This window comes from Erinaceus europaeus, chromosome 13, assembly GCF_950295315.1.
Source record: "Erinaceus europaeus chromosome 13, mEriEur2.1, whole genome shotgun sequence".
Taxonomy (NCBI): domain Eukaryota; kingdom Metazoa; phylum Chordata; class Mammalia; order Eulipotyphla; family Erinaceidae; genus Erinaceus; species Erinaceus europaeus.
In genome coordinates, this window is record NC_080174.1 from 87087333 (window position 1) to 87103232 (window position 15900).

The 15900-nt window shown below is 45.9% G+C and overlaps 1 protein-coding gene across 3 annotated transcripts; it reads left to right on the plus strand.

The window, feature by feature from the left end:
- The first annotated feature begins 446 nt into the window (after positions 1 to 446).
- GADD45A (growth arrest and DNA damage inducible alpha) lies at positions 447 to 3749 on the plus strand. 3 transcript variants are annotated; one of them, XM_060206384.1, is made up of 5 exons: positions 447 to 726; positions 1333 to 1434; positions 1586 to 1823; positions 2016 to 2063; positions 3075 to 3749. In XM_060206384.1, exons 1-5 carry the CDS (start codon positions 683 to 685, stop codon positions 3186 to 3188), a joined length of 546 nt encoding a protein of 181 aa, XP_060062367.1. In that variant the 5' UTR covers positions 447 to 682; the 3' UTR covers positions 3189 to 3749. The 3 variants fall into 3 exon arrangements, with proteins under 3 accessions (XP_060062367.1, XP_016044855.1, XP_007525748.1); XM_016189369.2 differs by having other exon boundaries at positions 448 to 726; positions 1973 to 2063; positions 3075 to 3104; XM_007525686.3 differs by lacking the exon at positions 2016 to 2063 and having other exon boundaries at positions 449 to 726.
- Positions 3750 to 15900: the final 12151 nt, after the last annotated feature.

Consider the following 15900-nt stretch of genomic DNA (forward strand, 5'->3'; position numbering starts at 1 on the left):
TATGTAACCTGCTTACTAATAATTACTAGATTTGGCTGCATTAGCCCTCGAAATAGATCTTAATAGTATCTCCTAAAAACAAAAGAGATGAAAAAGACTATTAGGAAAAAGTTGCACCAACTCGAAAAACACTTGGCAGCCAGCTCTAACCCGACTGACCCACCAGCTCTGCTGCTCCGCCCGGGTGGAGGGCACCTCCTCTCCCATGGGTGGGGCAACGGGATACTAAAAGACCCGCCTACCCCAGCCCACAACCAATCCCGCCCCTTAGATGCAAAGTCTCCGTGTGGCTCCTCCCACTTCCGCTCTCCCCCTCCTCCTCTTCTCCACTGGAGCCGGGGATCAGAGTGTCTGAGCAGGCTGATTTGCATAGCCAATGGCTTTGCGTATGCAAACGACGCTGATGGTGGTTGGCTGGGCTCTGGCTGGATAACCCCGGCGAGCAGAGCCTTTGTCCTTCAGTGGCTGGGAGGCAGTGGCCGATAGCGCTGGGTGGGCGGCGAAACTCGGGTGCTCGGATCCGGCCGGGCCAGCGAGCAGGGCGGCTGCGCGGGGCGCGGGGGACGGCGGCGGGCGCTGGGGAGGCGGAGAGCGCGCGCAGAGAGCAGGCGCCCGCGAGCCCGCGGTGGCCGCAGCAGCCCGCACGCCGCTGTCTCTTTGGGGAGGGACCTGCAGTTGCAATATGACTTTGGAAGAATTCGCGGCTGGAGAGCAGAAGACCGAAAGGTACGTGGGCCGGATCGCCCTTCCTGAATCTCTCATCGTCTTCGGTGCACACCCGAATGCTGCCAGGCTGTTGGCAGATGTGCAGGGTGCGGTGGAGGGGCGAAGGGTGAAAAGTTGTAGGGTAACTCCTGCTTTCCTGTTGCGGGACCCCCTCCTCCCTCCGAGGCGCCCGTGGGCTCAGTGAGCCTTTGCCCTCCAGCCCCCGGAGCTGGTGCCGCCGGTGCTTTGCAGAAGGACCCGGGCGACGGTCTCTGGTGTCTCTGCCCATTTGGGCCCCGGGGGTGGGGGGGCTTGCACCGTGCACCAGGAACTGCGGGGCGTCTCATGCAGAGACGGGAGATCGCTGGTGTCACAGAGGGGTCACCCGAGCCGGGTGGGGGGAGCAGGGTGTCAGGGTTCCCAGGGCGCCCGGGGTTTGTGCAGATGAGACCAGAGGTGCTGGGTGCATGGGTGCGGGGGGGGCGGTAGTCGTGCACGCGGGAGGGTGGGCTGAGGGGGGCAGAGCCCACAGGAAGCCAAGGCCCCCAGACAGGGGTGGGGAGACATGGGGAGGAGGAGGGACTCGAGCTGACAGGGACCCCTTCCTTGACTGTCGCCCACCTGTAGGATGGATAAAGTAGGGGACGCCCTGGAAGAAGTGCTCAGCAAAGCCCTGAGTCAGCGTACCATCACCGTGGGGGTGTACGAGGCGGCCAAACTGCTCAACGTGTAAGTGGTCTCCTCCTCCCCCAGAGTGGAGGTGGTTCCTGCAGCCGCCCTCCAGTGCTGGGAAAAAAAAAAAAAAAACACTTTGCAAGCGGGTGCGTGGAGGGGGGGTGCACGGTGAGGAGGTTCACGCACCTGCCCACCTGCCCCGCAGCGACCCTGACAACGTGGTGCTCTGCCTGCTGGCGGCCGACGAGGACGATGACCGGGACGTGGCTCTACAGATCCACTTCACTCTGATCCAGGCCTTCTGCTGCGAGAACGACATCAACATCCTCCGCGTCACCAATCCCGGGCGGCTGGCCGAGCTCCTGTTGCTGGAACCCAATGCCAGCCCGGCGGCCGGGGAGGGCGCCCAGCAGCCCCCAGACCTGCACTGCGTGCTGGTGACGGTAAGGGAATCACCCCACCCAGGACTTCAGAGCCCTGGAAGGAAGTGAAGCAAGACCCAGGGGGCCTCCTGGCTGCAGATCAAGAGGGTTGGGGGGGGGGGGGTAAGACATAGAGCCTGGCAGCCTCAAGCGTGTGGCTGGACTTTCAGCCGAGATGTGCTGGTTTCATCAACGGGATTTTCTCTGGGACAGAACATGTCTGAGCACGTCGGAGGGCTGCCAGCAGCGGAAGAGATCCTTGTGAGTCAGCACTGTCAGCCCAGCTACTCCCTTACCTACCTCCCGTGTGACTAATTCCTTTAGCTGGGCAGATTAGATAAAGCCAAATAAATTCCTGGCTCACCCTCATTAAGGAGTCAGCTTCATTCTCTGCCAGTCAGAGCTAAAAATAGAAATGATGTGTAGGAGACAGACCTTATTAATTCCCTAGAAACTCATGAAGAGGACTGAGTGGAAATTTTTTTTTCCTTTGCCATCATGTTTTTTTTTTTCAAAAGGGAGCTTTTAATTATTTATTTTTATTTAAACAAACAAACAAAAACCTTTGGGAGTCAAATAACTTGTGTGTTTCGGGGATAAATGTGGCAACTTTATCATTTCTTCATGTTACTGCTTCACTGCTGGAGATAAGTGTCAGCATAGTTATTTTGCCATTTTGCTACTCCTCAAAGCTACAACTGTATTTTGGGAGGATAACAGGTGGTGATTCGAGTTAACTTCTATGCAGCTCTGGCTTCACACAGCTTATATTTCCCAGAATCCTTGCGTGCAAGTTTGTAGAGTACAAACCCGGAAATATTCTCATGCAAAACTGAACAAATACTATTATGCAAATGTGTGTGTGTGTGTGCTTTAGTGGGTTGCTTATGCTCAAACTTTGTAGAGTTAGTACATAGTTACCCTTAAGGATTTTGCAGGAAACCCAGCTAGCTGCAAGAAATTTTCTTTTTCCATTTTTTTTTTTAAACTAGAGCATTGCTCAGCTCTGGTTTATAGTGGTGTTGTGGATAGAATCTGGGACTTCAGAGCCTTCGGCATGTTCGTAAGCCTTTTTGCATAACCATTATGCTCTCTCCCCAGCCTGAAATTTTATTTATTTATTTTTTAATAGTTGTAACTGGTCTCTAAGGTCACATAACCTAAGTGTAGAAGGATCATCTTCCCCAGTGGTGTAATTTATTAGCAAATACGGATTTTTTTCTTTTCAATTAGCAAATTGATTTTTTGTTTATTTTCTGAATTTGTTTTCAGAATCCACACTCATCACAATGGAAGGATCCCGCCTTAAGTCAACTTATTTGTTTCTGCCGGGAAAGTCGTTACATGGATCAGTGGGTTCCAGTGATAAATCTCCCTGAACGGTGATGGCATCTGAATGAAAATAACTGAACCAAATTGCACTGAAGTTTTGAAATACCTTTGTAGTTACTCAAGCAGTTCCTCCCTATACTGATGCAAGGATTACAGAAACTGATGTCAAGGGACTGAGTGAGTCCAACTACATGTTCTGGGGGCTCAGAGATAGATGACTTTGCAGGTGGAAAGAGGTGAAAATGAAGAAGGAAGCAGTGTGGAAACAGACATACAAGTCATAAGGCACCAAAATTACAGAGAACCATACAGGAAGGAAAACAAACAATGCTATTAATTTAGGATGGTTGAGTTACACTTCAATAAACCAAATATGCTTTGTTCAGGTTTAAACGTGTGGCAGTAGTTTGGGAACTTTTGGTTTCTATGCCCTCAAGTAAAAGACACAGAAAGGGTTCATCATTTTAAGACCATATTTTATTGTATTTTGATGAGATGTTAAATGCTCAAAAGTTTTATTATAAATTGTACTAAGTTATTTTATGACATGAAAAGTTATTTATGCTATGAATTTTTGAAACAATACCTACAATAAACTGGTATAGAATAATTGCACCATTTCTTAATGTGTGTTTTTCTTTCAACAAGTTTTTTTTATGAATAGAAAAATTAAAAGCACTGGGAAATTACATATATAGGGGCTGGATGGTGGCACACATGGTTGAGAGCACATGTTACAATCCTCAAGGACCCAGGTTCAAGCCCCCTAGTCCCCGCCTGCAGGGGGAAAAGCTTCACAAGTACTGAAGCAGGTCTGCAGGTGTCTGTCTGTCTCTCTTCCTCATGTCCTCTCAATATCTGGCCGTCTCTATCAAATAAATAAAGATAATAAAAATTATGTATGTAGTATATGCATCTATATGTATAGTTGGTATATATATTTTTCCACTTTCAAAACTATGGAGTGGACATAGGGATATTATTTTTTATTATTGTTTCTGTAACTGACATCTTACTGGTCCTTTGCTCTCCCTTATGTCCAAAGTCAGAAAAACAAAGGTGACTTCAGAGGAGGTGGGTGGCAGTTAAGGAAAAGAATATGCTGGAGATTTGAAGCTGCAAAACAAATAATTGTAGCTCGGTGATATTAATGCTATTCTAATGGTAAAATGCTGAAGAGGCAAAGGAGTGGTCAGAGCCACCTGCAAGGTTGGTGGGGGAGAGAATGTTATTCAAGTCTTAAAAAAAAAAACAAAACAGGATTTGCATTTGCCCTGCTTCTTCTAGCATTTGCCCTTCTTCCGTAGCCAGTCAACAGCATCAGGTTGAGCCTGATGTCAAGTTTCGAGACCTCCTTTGAATCTGGAGAGGTGGCAGTCGTTGACTATGTGGGTCATAGTCTGTCTGTAGCCGCAGGGGCAGTTCGGGTCGTCTCTGGCTCCCCAGCGATGGAACATAGCGGCACACTGGCCATGGCCTGTTCCATAGCGATTGAGGAGGGCCCAATCATAACGTGCTAGGTCAAAGCTGGGTTGACGCTTGCAGGGGTCTGTGATGAGGTGTTTGTTCTTTACCTCAGCTGACTGCCAACTCTGTTTCCAAGCATAATGGTTATGCAGAGAGACTCTCATGCCTGAGGCTCCAAAGTCCCAGGTTCAATCCTATGCACCACTGCAAGCCAGAGCTGAGCTGTGCTCTGGTTAAAAAAAAAAAAAAAAAAAAAGGAAAAGTAATTGGGATGGCCAGGGAGGTGGTGCCCTGACTAAAACATTTGCATTTGCAAGCATGGGGTCCGCAGCAATATCCTGTGTAGTAGTATTCCATATCTCTCTCTCTCTCTCCTTCTTCCCCTCCCTCCATCCTTCCCATCTATTAATAAATAAAATATTTAAAGAAAGCAAAAGTTATTGGGGACCAGGCAGGAAAGGGCATCCTGTATCACCTTCCGCATTCTATAAGTAGCAGAGCAGAGAGAGTCCTTGAGTGACGTAATCAGTGTGTGCTAGGAAGATAAGAGGAAGCCGAAAGAAGGGTTATTAGGATAAGAGGTTGTAGGTAAGGAGACCAGTTAAGTGACTAGCAGTCCAAGGTTGTGCATTTTGCAGGTCTATTTGTAGTGAACAAATAGATAAGTGGCCTGGCTAGGATTTCTGGTATCCATCCTCCTTTCTTCCAGGACTGTTAACCTTCAAGCTGAGTATTTCTGCTCTGGTTCTGAGAGGTCTGGCTAAGTTATATCAGAGAGAGATGTAAGAAAAGAGCAAGAAAAATGAAAGGGTTCGGCATAACTGTCATCTCTTAGTTGGAACAATCACTTGATAATTAAAGACATGTAGATACAGCCAAAGAAAGCAAAACATGAGGGCAAGACCTGCAACGTGAGCTCACGGGTTTTTTTTTCCCCCGCTTTTGCCCACTTGTCAAACCATATTCCTGTGACCGCCTGCCATCTCCGTCCCATCCTTGTCCTGACTACATGCAATCAGAAAAAGAGAGAGAGAGAGACAGAGAGAGAGAGAGAAATCAAAGGAGAGAAAAGTCAGCTGACTAAAAGGAACACAAAGCTCAGAATGTCTGTGTAGTGTTTTTTCCACATCTGCTAGAAATGTGGGCTTTTAGGCATTACTCCAGTTTGTTGGGTCTTTTATTTAAACCAGTGTCGGGTGCAACTGGTATTTAGTATTTGTTTTTATATTGCCAGAAGATTGAGAACAGTGAGGCTTAAGCAGAATTTCCCCCTTTTCCACTCAAGGAAGGCTTCTCATGCTTTTTGCACAGCCACTTGATTAAAAACTCTTCTGCTGAAAGGGGTGAGTTAAAACTAGAAGGTAGAGTGACAGAAACAGATTTGCTTGACGGGAAGAGCGTGGGAGGCAGCTAGCTAGCTATACATAGCTATATTGGCCATTTGCTTCCTGTTTGCCTCTGAAAAACTGAGAAGGAACTAATCACCTTGCTAAGCTGTTGTCTCTCCTACAAGACTGTAACTTCCCTGAAGGTAGGAACAAATGTCTAGGCATAACTATAGCAGGTACTAAATTAGTATCTGTTGACTAAGTAAATGCTTAAGGAATATTGCCTGCAAACTATTGGGCACATAGTAAGTGCTCAATATAAGTGTCTGTTACTAAACCCTTAGCAACAGCAAGAGAGAAACTTCAGACTTCAGAGAAAGTTACTTTTTTAAAGAATATTTATTTATTCCCTTTTGTTGCCCTTGTTTTATTGTTGTTGATGATGTCATTGTTGTTGAATAGGACAGAGAGAAATGGAGAGAGGAGAGAAAGACACCTGCAGACCTGCTTCACCGCTTGTGAAGCGACTCCGCTGCAGGTGGGGAGCCAGGGGCTCAACCCGGGATCCTTACTCTCGTCCTTGCACTTCGTGCCACGTGTGCTTAACCCGCTGCGCTACCGCCCAACTCCTGAAAATGTTACTTATAATACTACATATACCCATGTATGTATTATATATACACATACACATGCTTATATACACACAAATATGTCAATAAAGGAATTGTAAATCTATTCTAATACTTAGAAGTATAAAGTCGGGAGTCGGGCGGTAGCGCAGCCGGTTAAGCGCACATGGCGCAAAGTGCAAAGACCGGCATTAGGATCCCGGTTCAAGCCCCCGGCTTCCCACCTGCAGGGGAATCGCTTCACAAGCGGTGAAGCAGGTCTGCAGGTGTCTATCTTTCTCTCCCCCTCTGTCTTCCCCTCCTCTCTCCATTTCTCTCTGTCCTATAGAACAACAACAACAATAAAACAACAAGGGCAACCAAAGGGAATAAATATTTTTTAAAAAGAAGTATAAAGTCGTCTACATTTGGGGGCTGGGCAGTGGTGCACCGGGATAAGTGCACATAGTATGAAGTGTAAGGATCCCAGTTCTAGCTCCAGGCTCCCCACCTGTGGGGCGGGGGGGGGGGGGGGGGGGGGGGGGGGGACACACCTCACAAGCAGTGAAGCAGGTTTGCAGGTTTCTATTTTTTTCTCTCCCTCTCTATTTTCTCCTCCCTCTCAATATCTTTCTGTTCTATCAAATAATAATAATAATAATAATAATAATAATAATAATAAATTTAGAAAATAACAATAGGAGCAGTGGATTTGTAGTGCAGGCTTTACCAAGCCCCTGTGACAACCCTGGAGGGAAAGAATTAATTAAATTAAATAAAAATTGTCTACATTTGTTAGTTTGTTTTATCTCAGGAAAATCTCCATGATGTAAGCCCATTATTTTGCTTTTTGTTTTAAGTCTTCAATGTTGTTAGTCTTACTGACTGAACAAAATCAACATAGCACTGAAAAACACGATTAATTGTGCGACAATTCATTGCAAATATGTGTAGAATCACCTGGATGGCCCCTAACTCTTCAGGGCTGCTAATGCTCTGCAGTTGTCAGTTGTAGGATTACATACTATTCACCCTACCTGTTGCAAGTCAGTGGAAATGTAACAAGAGCAAAAAATCCCCTCGATTTTAAGCTGTGTTGTGTGTGGAAAATACCTTTTTTTTTTCCACTGATAACTTCAGCTCGGTGTGATACATAGCCTGCCTCTAGCCTTCTGCAATTAACCAAGTTATTCAGTAAGTCAAATTTCTGTAATGAGAGGTCTTGTGAAGATTAGTAATCCCTATAATACACATATTAGCTCTCAAGTGAAGAAAATAAGAAGGGGGGGAGAGCCGTTTCTAGGAAAGAGCTGTTTGTACAGCGTCCATTGGGAATGTCTCCAAAGCTTGGTCTGAGGTGACTTACTGTAACTCTTGTGTAATCATTGTTTCCTCAGCTTTCAATGGCACGGTTTAAATTTTATTCTTTGATACATGGTAAAAATCTACCACCAGAGAAGTGTTTCCTTCAACTAAATAAAGCTGTTAATGCTATGACTTAACACCGGACCAGCCGTCCTTAAATTGAGTTGAATCTTTCTTCTTCTTCTTCTCCTTCTCCTTCTCCTTCTCCTTCTCCTTCTCCTTCTCCTTCTCCTTCTCCTTCTCCTTCTTCTTCTTCTTCACACAACTTAGATAAACTCTGAAAAGATTATAGTCATGAAGACCATCAAGAAATATTTAATGAAGCCCCTGGCTCCCCACCCACAGGGGAGTTGCTTCACAAGTGGTGAAGCAGGTCTGCAGGTGTCTGTCTTTCTCTCCCTCTCTGTCTTCCCCTCCTCTCTCCATTTCTCTCTGTCCTATCTAACAATGACGACATCAGTAATAACAATAACATAATATAATAACAATAATAATAACAACAATAACTATAACAACAATGAAAAGCAACAAGGGCAACAAAAGGGAACATAAATAAATAAATATTACAAAAAATTTATGAAAGAAATATTTAATGAGTACTTACTATGGCCAAGGTGCTATGTTTGTTGTTATGAAGCCTACCAAAAAAATTAGACAACTTGACTTCAAGGAATTTGCAGTCTGGTGAAGCAATGTAGCATGTACAAGGAAAACACGTGGCATAAAGTAACATGCTCAGTAGCAAAAGAAGAAAAGGAGGGGGGAGGGAAGAGAGAGAGAGGAGAGAGACTCAGGAAACTGCCATGGGAATTCAAAGAGTAGTAGATATCTCTGGAGGGCATATAGGATGTAATGAAAATAAAATAGGGCGGAGGGTAGATAGCATAATGGTTATGCAAACAGACTCTCATGCCTGAGGTTCCAAAGTCCCAGGTTCAATCCCTCACACCACCATAAGCTAGAGCTGATCAATGCTCTGGTTTCTTCTTCTAGCGTTTGCCCTTCTTCCGTAGCCAGTCAAGAGCGTCAGGTTGAGCCTGATGTCAAGTTCCGAGACCTCCTTTGAATCTGGAGAGGTGGCAGTCGTTGACTATGTGGGTCATAGTCTGTCTGGAGCCGCAGGGGCAGTTTGGGTCGTCTCTGGCTCCCCAGCGATGGAACATAGCGGCGCACCGGCCATGGCCTGTTTGATAGCGATTGAGGAGGGCCCAATCATAACGTGCTAGGTCAAAGCCGGGTTGACGCTTTCAGGGGTCTGTGATGAGGTGTTTGTTCTTTACCTCAGCTGACTGCCAACTCTGTTTCCAAGAGACTGGAACAGAGAAGTTCAGTGTAGGCATAGGGGACCAGATTGGGTGACGAGACGTCAAGCGTTGGACAGGGTGGGCGAAGATATCCGCGTATATTGGCAGGGCCGGTCGAGCGTAGACGTGGGAAATGAACTTAGATGATGCTGCCTCCTGACGAATATCTGGCGGGGCGATGTTGCTAAGAACTGGCAGCCATGGAACCGGGGTGGAACAGATGGTTCCAGAAATGATCCTCATGGAGGAATATAATTTGGAATCGACCAAGTGGACATGGGGGCTACGGAACCATACTGGGGCACAGTATTCTGCAGTGGAATAGCATAATGCCAGAGATGATGATCGTAGTGTGGAAGCGCTCGCGCCCCATGAGGAGCTGGCCAGTCTTGCAATGATGTGATTCCTCGCGCCCACCTTTGCTGCTGCATGCTCTGGTAAAAATGAATAAATAAATAAATAATTTTTAAAATGTTACAAGCATTTTGACTAAAAGCTGACATTGTAGTTTGCAAACAGCACAAAGCTCCTTAATTGGTTAAAGACAATGTGATCCTACGAGTTGCTTTGAAAAGCACACAGATATAGCTTAGAAGAGTGTTTGTAACTGACGGGGATGCAGAGGTCATATGGGCTCCTGGGCTAAATAGGAATAGATATGGGTCATAGGTCAGATGGATGAAGTAAACAGTTAATGGTATTTATATACTTTCCTCATGTTTGGCAACTACTCTCTGCCCTAATACAGCTTTCTATCCCTATTCTCACCTCTGACACCATCTTCCCAGATGATATTTTTAGTCCACCTGCATCTTAGCTATCGGGCTCAGGAAAAATTACTGAGGTCACGGGCCCCTGGGACATACCTGAAATAGACTTCCTAGCTTCTTCCCACACAAAAACCCCTAATTTCATCTGCTTACCTTCATATTCCTACTTTTAGGTTCCTGTTCCGTAAACAATTTGTTTGCTTTCTATCTTACTGCATTTCAGCCATCAAGATGCAGATGCTACTATGATTCCATCCTGACTTCCCTGGGCAGACGACCTCACCAATGTGTCCTGGAACCTCACCCCTCCAGAGCCCTGCCCCACTAGGGAAAGACAGAGGCAGGCTGGGGGTGTGGATCCACCTGCCAACATCCATGTCCAGTGGAAAAGCAGTTACAGAAGCCAGACCTCCCACCAAAAAGAATTCTGCACTCCAAAAAGAATTCTGGTCCATATTCCTAGAGGAGTGAAAAATAGTGAAGCTTCCTTCCAATGGAAGGGATGGGACCCTCTGGTGGTGGGGACTGTGTTCAGCTGTACCCCTACTATTTTACAATCTTGTTAATCATTATCAAATCACTATAATGTTTTTAAATTTATAATCAAATAGTAACATCTTAGCATATTCATTTAAATTTCTTGAAAATTTTATATATTTTTTAACACAGTACAGAGAATTGGTCCCTGGGCATGACACACTACTGAGCCAGCTCATCAGCCCAATTTATTTTATATTTTTATGCAAACGAGAGAGAGAGAGAGAGAGAGAGGAGAACCATTCCACTATCCCTGGAGTTCTACCCAATTTTCTCTTTGTTGCTTTCACAACATGTTAGGGGTCAAACCCAGGACCACAAAATAGAACCAATGAACTCTAGTTGTTAAATCAGTGAACGGCCCTCTTTAAATGCCTTTTTTTTCTCTTTTTTTCAGGTAGAGGAAGGGATGGAGGGAGTGGGAGAGAGAGCGATAGAGAGAAGGAGAGAAACAGAAGCACTATAGCATTGCTTCACCACCTCTGAGGCTTTGCACGGTGCTTCCATATTGCAGTGGAGGACTCAAAGCTGGGCCGTGAAATGTGATAAAATTCACTCTCTAGTGGGTGAGCTCTCTTTCAGAGCCCTTATCCCCCTTTCATAGTACTTTTTAAATTTTTAATTATTAATTACTTTTTATTGTCATCAGGGTTATTGCTGGGTCTCTGTGCCAGCATTATGAATCCACCGTTCCCGGCAGCTATTTTTTTCCTTTTCCTTCTGATTTTTATTAGATTGAGAGACATTGGGAGTAGACAGGGAGCTAGAGAGAGAGAGAGAGAGAGAGAGGAGAGAGAGATACACCTGCAGCCCTGCTTCACCGCTTGTGAAGCATCCCCCCTGCAGGTGGAGAGTGGGGCTTCACACCTGGGCCCTTGTGGTTAATAATATGTGCACTTAACCAGATGTACCACTGCCCTGCTCCTTCGTCTTTCAAGTACCTGGCACTGTGTGATGTCCCTGTAAGACAAAAGTGAAAGAAAACTAGGGGCTCTGTCTCTTAGGATGTGCCCAGTCCAGTGCAGATGCCCAACCCCTGCATACTGGGGTGAGTCTTCAACGCCTGAGTGATCCTGTGCTGAAGACAGGGAAGCATTGCCAGGTCCAGTGAGTCTCAGAGGATGATGGGCCCTGCCAAGGACTATGAGGGATATTTATCTCAGGTAAAGAACTGTAGCTCCAGCCTTTAGGTTCATGATTAGTCGACAAGTTGTCTGACTTTGTATGTTAACTCTCTTTTCAGCCACCAGGTTCCAGATGCTAACATGATGCCAACCAGACTTCCCTGGACAGATGACCCCACCAATGTGTCCTGGATCTCCGCTTCCCCACTAGGGAAAGAGAGAGGCAGGTTAGGAGTATGGATCGACCTGTCAACGCCCATGTTCAGCGGGGAAGCAATTACAGACGCCAGACCTTCCACCTTCTGCACCCCACAATGACCCTGGGTCCATACTCCCAGAGGGTTAAAGAATAGGAGAGCTATCAGGGGAGGGGATATGGAGTTCTGGTAGTGGGAATGATGTGGAGTTGTACCCCTCTTATCCTGTGTTTTTTGTCAGTATTTCCTTTTTATAAATAAATTAAAATTAAAAAAAAGAACTGTAGCTCTGGAAGCTGACTTTGAGGTTTTATTTTTTGGGGGGTATCCTCTAGGGCCAACTACACACATATGTAACTTATGACAAAGAAAGCGCTGTGCTAAGTCCCTTGCTTACAGTGACTCACATGCACTAGTCATGATGTTATAGGAGTGAGCACTGTTGGTATCCTCAAAGGTGAAGAAACTGATCAACAGAGAGAGTAATTGTCCCAGAGTAACATTCCTGGTAAGCTTCAGACAGACTCCAGAACCCTGTTCTCTAGTGACCTGGCGTGAGTGGGAAAGGTGATACAAACCCAGTCATCAAAGGTTCTGCAATCTAGCCTTTTGTTACTACGTGATAAAAAGTCACTTAAAGGCCAGGTGGTGGTGCACCCAGCTGATTGCACATATGTGTGAGGACCCGAGTTCAAACCCCCAGTCCCCACCTGCAGGGGGGAAGCTTTGCAAGGGGTGAAGCAGGACTACAGGTGTCTCTCTGCCTTTCTCCCTCTTTTCTCTTTTAAAATTTTAAATAGCTTTATTAATTTATTAGATAGAAACAGCCAGAAATTGAGAGGGAAGGGGATGATAGAGAGGGGGAGAGACACTTGCATCCTGGCTTCACCACTCACAAAGCATTCCGCTCTGCAGGTGGGGACCGGGGGGGCTCGAACCTGACTGAGTCCTTGTGCATTGTAACGTGTACTCAACCAGGTTCACCACTGCTAGGCCCCCAAAAGATTTTTTTTTTTTTTGCCTCCAGGGTTATTGCTGGGGCTTGGTGCCTGCATTGCAAATCCACTGCTCCTGGAGGTTATTTTTTCCCTTTTTGTTGCCCTTGTTGTTTATCATTGTTGTTTTTGTTATTATTATTGTTACTGCTGTCATTGTTTTTGGATAGGACAGAGAGAAATCAAGAGAGGACGGGAAGACAGAAAGGGGGAGCGAAAGATAGACACCTGCAGACCTGCTTCACAGTTTGTGAGGTGACGCCCTTTCAGGTGGGGAGCCGGGCAATTGAATCAAGATCCTTATGCTGGTCCTTGTACTTCTGTGCACTTAACCCGTTGTGCTACCACCCACCCCAAAAAACATTATATATATAAAGAGAAAACATGAGAGATAGACTGACCAGAATGCCATTCCAGAAATTAGGGTGCTGGGGAATTCAACCTTGGGTCTGATTCATGTAAACCATGCACTCCACACACTGCCCCACCACTGCGATCCCGCTGTCAACATTTAAATCTGAAGATATTTTTGTTTAGAAAAACACCCACCCTTCATCCCTCACAGTTCATGGTTCTCAGTCTGGAGCTCAGAATCTTCCTGTAACAAACGAGGTGTTTGCGCCATTCGAGTTTCTCAAATTGCCCTGATGATTAGCAGGAGCTGGGGGTGGGGTGGGGTTGGGGGTGGTGTGGGTGGGAAAACAGAAAGCACAGTTTCAAGAGCCCTTTCCAAAAGCTTCGGAGTGAGTGGCACTGGGACAAGGTCCAGAAGTCCTTTCTAACAAGTCCTTCAGGTGACTCTTATTATCAGGGCAGTTTTGAGAAACACTTGACGCTCTTTGCGCTCTCGGAGCTCTTCCAGCTCCAATTCAGCAGAACCACCCTGTAAATCTCAGTGCGGAGGGAGACAAATGGCCAGGCAGGGAGAGGGGTTCTTGCTTGCCTGCCTGATCCAATTTCCAGAGGATGTCAGTCCACCAGGAGCAGAGGCACACCTATTTCTCAACAAAAGTTGAAGAGTTCCCCCCCTCCCGAGAAGAGAGGTAGAACCAGAACAAGTTGTGCCCTAGGGTCTGAGTTAGAATTTACTAATTCACTTACTGTACAAGTTACAGGAGACGAGGGAGAAGTCACAGTGACTTCTGAGCGCTACCTTGGACTGACTGATCAACACACCTGTTGTTCTACTGTAGAAACAGCACTGAACACTGGACAAGATGAGGAAGAAGCTGTCAACATGACAAAAGCTACCTGCTGTTATGCATGCAAAATATTGCTCTGGGGACCAGGTGGTGGTATAAGGACCCGGGTTTGATCCCCCGGCCCCCACCGGCAGGGAGAATGCTTCACAAGTGGTAAAGTAGGGCTGCAGGTGTCTCTCTGTCTCTCTCCCTCTCAATCTTCCCCCTCCCTCTCAATTTCTCTCTGTTCTATCAAGTAAAATAGATAAAGTAAAAAAAAAAAAAAAAACATTAAAAAAACTAGCAAACAAAAGTACTGCCCTGGGTCAGGCACTAAATAGGAGCTTGAAAGTGAGCAGAGTTCCTTTCTGCCTTCCAGGTACTTAACCTTTCTGGTTTATAATGCTTTTTCCATTTCAGAGAGGTCAGGGACACCTCTAAAGTTACCTGGCAAAGAATAGAAAGAATCAGGATTTTACTGGGAACTCGTTTTCTGAGTATCATCACTGCCTCTCCAAGAAGCCAGCCTGATAGCAGAGGTTAGCCTGGGGGAGTATAGAGCTCACTGGATCTTACCTTTTTCTTATCCAGTACATGGGACAGAGCCTCAGGAAAACAAAGGGAGACAGAAAGCAGAAGAGAATTCCAACAAGTGTTTTTCTCATCTTAGAACCAACCGTATCACAGGGAAAAATGAGTTTCATGTACCTGCCTGCTTTTTTTGCTAGCATATTTTCCCCAATTAAGTGTCTGAAAAATGACTTACTATACAGAATTACAAACCTTCTTTCTTTTTTTTTTTTTTTTTTTAAATTTTTTATTTAAGAAAGGATTAGTGAACAAAAGCATAAGGTAGGAGGGGTACAACTCCACACAATTCCCACCACCCGATCTCCATAACCCACTCCCTCCCATGGTAGCTTTCCCATTCTCTATCCCTCTGGGAGCATGGACCCAGGGTCGTTGAGGGTTGCAGAAGGTAGAAGGTCTGGCTTCTGTAGTTGCTTCCCCGCTGAACATGGGCGTTGACTGGTCGGTCCATACCCCCAGTCTGCCTCTCTCTTTCCCTAGTAGGGTGTGTCTCTGGGGAAGCTGAGCTCCAGGACACATTGGTGGGGTCTTCAATCCAGGGAAGCCTAGCCAGCATCCTGGTGGCATCTGGAACCTGGTGATTGAAAAGAGAGTTAACATATGAAGCCAAACAATTTGTTGAGCAATCATGGATCCCAAGCTTGGAATAGTGGAGAGGAAGTGTTAGGAAGGTACTTTCTTTCTTTTTTTTAACATTTTATTTATTTATTTAGGAGGAGAGAGAAAGAACAAGACATCACTCTGGCACATGTGCTGCCAGGGAGCGAACTCAGGATCTCATGCTTGGGAGTCCAAAGCCTTATCACTGCGCCACCTCTCAGACCACAAGAAGCTACAAACTTTCTTAATATCACTGCTTAACCTAAGAATACATGACAGTACTGTAATTGCATTATTCATCAAAATGATCACTTGCAAGAAAAGGCTCACCTGCAGAAAGAACTTTCTGACTTCATCTTCCTTCTTTGTTTAACTGGTCAGGACAGAGCCAGCAAGAGACAATAGTAAGAATAGGGCTTCGAGTTGGCACAGTGGGTGGGAGGAATGCCTTGCCGTCGTGCTGCAGACCCTGGCTTCTGTCCCACGCCCCCCGTGAACAGCACCAGTGGATCTCCCTGGATAGTAAAGCAATACGCTGGTCTCAGAATATGGAGACACTTGGGCTGGGAAAGCAAGCAAGCATCTTCGTGGTATCCTGTCTGTCAGGGACTTGGCTTGTTTCTTGATCTTAAAGGTAAAGTAGTTGTGATAATGAGTTTTGAAAGCCTGAAACACCCGCCCTTGGGTGGATTCTGGTTT